Source organism: Rutidosis leptorrhynchoides, chromosome 3, assembly GCF_046630445.1.
Source record: "Rutidosis leptorrhynchoides isolate AG116_Rl617_1_P2 chromosome 3, CSIRO_AGI_Rlap_v1, whole genome shotgun sequence".
Taxonomy (NCBI): Eukaryota; Viridiplantae; Streptophyta; class Magnoliopsida; order Asterales; family Asteraceae; genus Rutidosis; species Rutidosis leptorrhynchoides.
In genome coordinates, this window is record NC_092335.1 from 459,135,630 (window position 1) to 459,144,234 (window position 8,605).

At 32.9% G+C, this 8,605-nt stretch overlaps 1 protein-coding gene across 1 annotated transcript; it reads right to left on the reverse strand.

The window, feature by feature from the left end:
* Positions 1–3,035: 3,035 nt before the first annotated feature.
* Positions 3,036–8,242, reverse strand: LOC139898015 (cell division control protein 2 homolog A-like). Its single transcript, XM_071880722.1, has 8 exons — positions 8,131–8,242; positions 6,973–7,145; positions 4,814–4,934; positions 4,555–4,728; positions 3,980–4,143; positions 3,803–3,887; positions 3,657–3,710; positions 3,036–3,512 (listed from the first exon to the last, which is right to left on the reverse strand). The coding sequence occupies exons 2-8, from the start codon at positions 6,993–6,995 to the stop codon at positions 3,396–3,398; spliced, it is 738 nt and encodes a 245-aa protein (XP_071736823.1). The 5' UTR covers positions 6,996–7,145; positions 8,131–8,242; the 3' UTR covers positions 3,036–3,395.
* Positions 8,243–8,605: the final 363 nt, after the last annotated feature.

Below are 8,605 nucleotides of genomic sequence, written 5' to 3' on the forward strand. Positions count from 1 at the left end.
AAACTTTACAAGCTGCTTTTTCCGATCAAGAATCGTTCATACTACGCGAAGATTCAACATCTTTTATCGACCCCAAGGATCAAAAGAATGAACCTTTTGGTTTACAGTTATTTCTTGATGAAAAATTGCAAATCGATGACGAGAATTTGCTTGGTGAACAAGAAATTCAGAACTTAAAAATGGCCTGGACCGATCTACTTGCTGAAAAGGATTCACGTTTTGTTCAATATCAGTGTAGTTTGGAGAAACTATCGCATGCAGGTGAGCTTAATCTTACACTTTTAATATCTAAAATTCTTGATGAGAAAGCAAGTGAAGCCGAAAAAGAAGTTATTGTTTTAAAGTAAACTCTTCGGTTATTACAAATCGAAAAGGAAGCGAGATTAACCAACAAATGGAGTATTTGGAAACAATTTCAGATTTGGAGGAAACGGTTAAGGGTATGGAAAACCGAGCTTTTGAAGCTGAAAGTGAAGGTCGAGAAATGATGAACAAACTAAAAAAACTAGAATCAGAAAATCGGGAAGTGTCTTGAAAAGATTTCGGTTTTGGAGACGAAGATTATGGTAAGCGAAGAAGAATTTGAAGTGTTTATTCATCAAGCTGTCAAAGCAGAAACGGAAGTTGAGAAACTTAAAAGTGATCTTTTGGAGTTAACCGGGAAGAAAGAACGTTTTTGGGTTTTATACGCAGAATGTCTCGAGAATTTGTAAAAGAATGTATCGAGAAATTGTACAAGTAACTTGATCTCTCCTCTGTTCAATCTGATGTTCAACGTCTCACGGCCGAGATTCTAAAAAGTTCTAAGAAACTGGAGAAAGTTGAAGAGATTTGTGTTCGTTTGGAGGCATCAAATCAGCTGTAAAAGATCAAAGCCAGTGATTTGGTAAACAAGATTATGCTAAAAGATTGGGAATTATCCGATAACACGATGAACTGGGGACAGTGGCGGAACTTGAACCCGAATACATATGGGGCGAATGTAAAAATTAAAAAAAAAATTCATTGTCAGGAGGGATAAACACTAAAAAAAACCTTATTTTTTAGTAAAAATATTTTAGTGTAAAAATTTTTTCCCCGTTAAATCCAAGTGGGCGCGAATACCCCCTTTGGGTTATACTAAGTACCGCCACTGACTGGGGATACTAAGAACATGTGTGAAAGACGAGCATACACATTATGTTCAAGTTGAAGCTGCTCTTATAAACTTTGCAGATGTTGTATACCCGGTCACAAGAAAAACGGAGAAATCTTGCACACGAGCTTAAAAACGGGCTTCAAATGGTGAAAAATTTCGAGATTGTAAGTCGGGTTTACAAGAAGAATTGAAAGAATAAAGAAAATGAAATCGGGAGCTTGAAGAAAATGAAGTAAAGACTCGAAGACGAGGTGGCATTGCAATCGTGTCAATGCACAGCTATGCAGAAAGAAATCGTTCATCTGAAAGAAGAAATGTCCGAGGTAAATACAGGTTATAATTAGTTAATGGGTCAACTTGAGCGGGTCGGTTTGAATCCAGAATCATTCAGCTCGTCGGTGAAGTACTTGCAAGACGAAAACTCGTTGAAACAAAGCTGTGAGAAAAATACTGATTTGGAGAGTTCATTTGAGCTGCTCCATGTAGAAAAATCGGATGCTGTTCCTGAAAAAACACTGTTCTTGAGAACTCTCTAGACACTGCTAATATCGAACTCGTTAATTTTAGAAATAAATCAAACGGTTTGGAAGAACTCTGTGATTTGCTTAATAATGAGAAGTCAAATCTTGTGGCCGAAAGAACCATGTTGGCTTCTCAGCTGGAAAGTGTCCAGCAAAGATTAGAAATTCTTGAGAATCGGTTTACACAATTTGAAGAAAATTATGTTGGTCTCAAGAAAGAAAAGGAAAACTGGGAACTCTCAAATACTCCGTACTTGAATTAATGTCGTCTTTGAATATCAAGAAACAAGAACGGGAGAGTTTTATGGTGACGAACGAGAAACGGTTGGATGATTTGGAGAATCATATACATCAACTTAATGAAGATAATAAGTCTAAGAAAGTAGATTTCAACAAGAACTCGATAAAGGTGTCATGGCACAGTTCGAGAACCTTATCTTACAAAAATTCATAACTGGTTATATATTTAGAAAAATCCTTCTAGCTGTTAATCATCATCTCTTCGGTATGTAACTTTGTGGTCTGTTGCAATTTATGATTAGAAAAGTTTGTATCTTAAATGAGATCTTGGTATTTGGTTTGTAGGTGTTCCGTATATGGGTACTGTTTTAGCCATCGTCATGTTTAAGAACGATTTATTCATTATTTCATTAATGGTGGTGAGTTTAAAAATCTGTTGGATAACTACAAACATACATTCCCTGGGTGTTTTTTTTTTGTTTTTTTTTTGGTAGTGACATTCTCGGAAGGAATATGTAATGTGATACAAATTAAAAAACTAAAATGTCATAACGATGACAAACATGTTAGCCATAGCAATAAGCCATCTTAGAAGATCAAGAGTGAAGAAGATATTATCAGGGCGGATCCTGACATTTTTAGTGCCCCAAGCGAGTCGGAAAAAAAAGACCTTTGGTAGGTCGATTCGAAACTCTCAAGAACAATAGGTTAAAATAGACTTTTTAGACAAACTTTTTCATTCATAACACTAGTGGACATAGGATTACATATTTATAGCAATTGGAAAGAAACAACTACTGACGTACTACGACCTCTACTATCAAAAAAATTTTGATGGAAAATAAAAAAATCCAAAAGCTAAGATTTGAGAAAATTATTGACAATCATAATATCATAATATGATACTAAAATTCTCAATATGCATCAAAATTCATAAGAAACATTAGCCTAATTAAAGCGAAGAACGTTAGCTAGTTTTCTTCTATAAAAATCAGAATTGTTAATTTTATAATTAAGTGAAATATATCTTATTAATTTAATACAAATATTTATTTATTTATTTATATATTTATATGTGTAGTACCTGGATACTATTAATGTTCTTAAATGAAATAAATCAAATCTAAAATGTCAACTTGTCAAGTACTCCGTTTTAGATTAGTAGATAAAAGTACTCTCATGGTGAGTCATAAGACTTGTAATAATATGTTTTTCTTTGTCCCACATTGATAACCTTTGGAGGAAAGATTCTCTATAAAACTCAAATCCTTTGGTAATGATAAAATTGCTTGGGCCTGAAATCTCTCTATTCTCTTTAATCCTCTCTTAGTCTCTTAAACGATTGCGGATAAAAAGAGTCAACAACAATTGGGTTTTGGGCTTAGCAAATTTCAGGTATAAGATTTTTTTGGGCCCCCAAAAATATTGGGGCCCTGAGCAAATGTAATAACATGCGAAAGGACAAACCTAACCACATCGGTCCTTTAGATGGTTTTTCAGGAGTCGTAACTACAGTTGCTAATCGCCATGCACGCGGCAATATCCTTGAAGTACACATGCTGCAGGGCAGCCTTCGCTGTGATTCTTCTGCTTGGGTACACTTGGAGCATTTCCTGAAACAAAATGCCCATACAAATTCAGCATATACAAGACTTATACTACCTAATGACCAATACAATTGAAACATTTACATAATACAAATTCAGCATATATAAGAATTAATTAATTATAGAATCAGTAGTAATCAACAAACTTACACCTAAGAGATCAAGTCCACGTTTATCAAGATTTGGAACTAAAGTTGCAAGGTCCTAAAATTGGAAAGTAGAGTAGAGGATTTAATCTGATATGTCAAAATAAGAATTTGCGCGAGATTATAAACAACGCAATTAATATTCATCACCTTTCCTTCCCCTTTTGGGAAGTCTGATAAGTCATAATAAGAATCCACATCAGGCCACGTATATTCCGCTGGAGTTCCCAAATACCTGTAAAGTAAAAAAGATACAAATATATAAAAATTAGGAAAAATAAAGTCACACAACAAGAAATATGTAAAATCATTATATATTTATATTACCTAAAAATACAACGCACCAGCTTATTTTCAGTTTTACCACAAAAAAGAGGTGTCCGTCTCACCATCTCAGCAAAGACGCAACCAACTGACCATATATCCGCAGGAGTTGAGTACAAGTTTGATCCAAATAGAACTTCTGGTGCACTGTACAACAGTGTCCCGACCTGGAATGTTATATCAACTATTTAAGTGTCATTAACAAGAACGCATAACCTACGTAAACTCGAGCATACCGACATGTGCCTACTTAAACTTGTAAAACAACTAACATAGGACAAAAGACTGAGTGTTGCATTGATAATGCCTAATAGAATATACACGAAAAATAACATTAAGAATCTTGGAGTATAGTAATCAAGCCTGAGAGATGGCAATAACTCATGATAGAAGAGTTAACTCATGATAAAAAGAGTTAACCTAAATTTGGATGGTTTCGGGTTGCAACAGTAACACTAATCTACATTTAGTCTACAACAGAAACAACAATTTAAATGGACATAATGTTAATTTGGGATTAATTTTATTTTCAAATGCTTGCTCATAGTGGTTAATCCTTATATTAACTATTAACTTACATTTGTCGAATTATGCCTATTGGGAATATAGAATTGCCGGGATAATCCAAAATCGGCAATCTTGACAAGGTTATTTTCCCGATCAATCATCAAGTTCTCGGGTTTTAGATCTCTATGCAACAGGCGATGGTTATGCAAATGAGAAACTCCTCGCAGTATTTGATATAAGAAGACCTGAAAGTTAAAGCGGATTAGTAAATGTTGTAATTACTTGATATCCAACCTAAGCTCAATTATGTTGAATCCCACAATTACAAACCTTTACAAGAGGTGGGGTCTTTGAGAAGTTTGGAGTACAATTGATGTACTTTCGTAGGTCCATCTTAAAGTAATCCATAACTATGGACACGATTCCATCATGAAACATAACCTCACGTATCCTGTCAACAAACAACTATATTCCACAATAATGATGATATATTATCGTATACTCCCCTCGAGTCGTAAAGATTAAGGGGTTGTTTACTTTTCACTCATTGAACTTTTTGGAAAAGACTCTTAATTGAAAAAGTGTTGTTTATTAATGATTTTGTGTTTGTTGAATTTGAGTAGTAAACTTTCTGTATTTTCATGCCTGCCTAAGTTTATACTGAATAACTTCTCGTTCTTCATATTCTTATTCTTATATGATTTAAAGTAACCATCGTTCTTTTGCTGTTTATCTGCTAACATCTTGATAAACAATGTAAAATTCTGGGTGGATCCACAAAATATCATCCGAGTAGCAAGTGGCTACAGATCTTTAAGAGTGATCGTAATAGACGTGATATTGTGAGTGATATTGATATCAATCTCGATATATGTTATATCAGTATGTATGATACATATACGTACATATACGTATGTAGATATACATATAATATATATATGTATGTATATATATATATATATATATATATATATATATATATATATATGTATATATATATATGTATATATATATATATGTATATATATATACACATACTAAATAGAGATCTTCTAGTTTATCCTCCATGTGCTTTATTGCATTGACTTAGAAAAACGATGTACCTAATATAATAGATGGTTTATATAACCGTATTTTTTTAATGCTATAAGTTTAATGTGTTCGAAAGGTAACATGTGGATGTGCAGCTGGTGAGACTGCTGCTTTTAGAGCTCCAGTTGGCAGTGTATTATTTGCTCTAGAAGAAGTTACATCATGGTAAGTGGTAATTTGTTAAATTTATATGTTCAATTTAATGTGGTAAAGAACTAATAATTTAAAAAAGAGAAGCAAAAAAAAAAAAAGCAATGCTGGTAAGTGGTGATTTGTTAACTCATTTGAAAACACATAAACGTATATGAACGTCTATTCTATTGTCCATCTGGTGTAAATAAGGACCTTTATGAAGATTAAAATAGAAACAAAAATAGGGTTTTGACTGAAATAAATGGTTGAATGATACAGTTGGGTACCGTGGAGTTAGGGTTTAACAAACGGGTCAATGGATGTTCAGAATGGGTGACCGAAGGTTCAGTGTGGATACTTTAGTGGGTTAATGTATAAGCAGGTAGAAATTGGTATAGAATGGGTTAAAGGTTATTGTGGGTGAAATCTGTGCTGGTCATGTCCTTGTCTCAACTTGAGGATAAATTTCAATCTTTTGACTCAGGCATATTGAAACACTATAATATCGAGTCTCGGTATGGTTTAATGCAACTTACTGAAAGATGTGTTAGTCAATATGAAAGCGGTCACATCTATTTCTTTAATGTTATTTTATTGGTTTTAGTGTTTTTTAGCATCTTTATTGAATATGTGTAAAGTTTGTTTCATTTTAATAGTCAAAATTGCAAATAATGTGCAAAATTGAGGTTGAGAGTTTTCACGGTGTCAATGAGTTAGAGAATTTGAAGTTTGTGCATTTTAGTATAAAGCTATCGATGTTGTGTTGTGTTGTTTGAATTTGAGTATTACAGCATGTTGCAGATCTGATATGAACAAACTGTGCTGGCCACTTATTCAAAGAAGGTAGGTAAAAACATATTGAAGTAGAAGACGGTGTATAATGAGATTGATATACAAAGGTTCATGCATATATTTTAGAAAGAGCTAGCAAAAGTTCAAAGGCTATATGGCTAAATTGATTCAATTTGACTAATTTATGCCAGTATTTGATCCAATTCAAAGGTTCATGCATATATATCAGTAAATTTTTTGTCATTTTTTTTTTTTTTTTGAAAATTGGTGTTATGATGTTAAGAAGACTCTTGATTCAATGATACGTATTAATGGTTTAAAAGATCATCTTTGTACATATAACTGTAATATACATACATATAAATATTTTTAAGAAACCCGTGTTTTCACATGTCAATTAACTAGTGTTATCCAAAAAGACATTGTATGCAAGTACTTAATACTAAAAAATGGTAAACAGACCCTAAGATTACCTTATTATGTTTTCATGCTCCATTAAATTTAAGGCAGCGACTTCTCTTAACACCCGAGGAGGTACTCCCTTTCCTACTTCCAGTCGATCAAAGAGAATCTCCTTGACAGCCACAAATTCATTGGTAGCTATGTGACGAGCACGGTAAACCTTGCTGAATGAACCTCGACCAATCTGCTTATATTTGTCATATTTTTTCATCGTCACTACAAGAAACAAATTATTTTTTATTTATGTAATTTTAGCAAACACCTAGAACTAACTACACCATAACGTCTTTTGATTAGATACATTTACAAGAAAAGGTAAAATTCTGATTCGAATAAACAAGTCTTTGATATCATGTTTTTCTCCATACGGTGACGGATCTAGGAATCGTAGTCACGGGTATCTAGTTGAAAGCTCAAAAAAAAATTACACTATCCAATTGTGTCACTCAAAATAATTTACACTATCTAGTGTTGTCACTAGTTAAAAGCTCAAAAAAAAAAAAAAATCCACTAGATTGTGTATTTCACTGGTAGCCCGTTGCTACATATGTAGGTCCGCCCCAGACTTATTAATAGGATACGAGCAATATGAACTGTGACAGTAAGAGATAAAATAGAGGGTATATTTTCAAACAAAAATACAGAACAGTGGCCAATTATCCAAAAAGTAACATGAATTGTCAAACTATTTATTTTTGATAATAATATCAGAAACATTCACAATAATCAAACTTGGTAAACGATTTACTTTTGATAAGATTCTAATGCTTAGCTAAATAAATACACACCATATCATGAAATTTAAGAATAGCAATTTAAGAAACTATAGTCTATATTTTCTGTTACAGTGAAAATAGATTTCCATTAATAAACATTTGAGTATTTAAAAAAGAAACACCTTAAATTCAGATATACACATAAATTTCACCTATATATAATGATATTGAGCAAATAAATGCCAGACACATAAAATTCAGACACAATACCAGTTAATCAGCAACGCAACATATAGATGTAGGGAAAAATCAACCGTCGATCGCTACATGTAGGACAGTTAAATTGCTAATCGGTTGAACGAAAGATGAACAGATCAATAAATTAAACACGTAAAAGTGAAATTAAGAAATAATTAACAGCGAAAACTATACAGGGAAAGCAATTAGCAATACCTGAAATCGTAGACGAAAATTAGCAACCGAGAAGAGTTTTGATTGACGTGAGAAAAAGTGACAGAACCGTAAAACGAGATTAGGGTTTTGGACGAAAAAAAATTGCGAAACGTAAAGGGGGTAACGTATGAGTGGGCCTTAATTGATAATCTGTTCTTTTGCAATATTAGCCCCCGTACTTGTCCAATTTGGCTTTGAAAAAAATTACAATAAAAAAAATTATACTAAAAAATAAGACTTTTTTTTAGTGTTTACTTAGCTCTCCATTTTCAACTCTCTTTAGTCGGGTTCAAGTTCCTCAACTGATCTCAACCTCTAGATATTTTGTTAATGAGGTTTAATCCTAAATTATGTTGGGATGCATGTTTGATATGTATAACCAAGTATGCAAAAAAAGATGCATATAAAATGAATTATATTACCTTTTCAATATGATCATTTGGTACTTCAGTATTTTCAGGTTCTGACGAAAACA

Coding starts and splice junctions, on each gene's coding strand:
- LOC139898015 (XM_071880722.1), bottom strand. CDS start 6,995: ATGGAGCATGAAAACATAATAAG. Junction 3,888..3,979: donor CTGGTGCGTTGTATTTTTAG/GTAATATAAATA, acceptor TTTACTTTACAG/GTATTTGGGAACTCCAGCGG. Junction 3,513..3,656: donor GTGGACTTGATCTCTTAGGT/GTAAGTTTGTTG, acceptor ATTTTGTTTCAG/GAAATGCTCCAAGTGTACCC.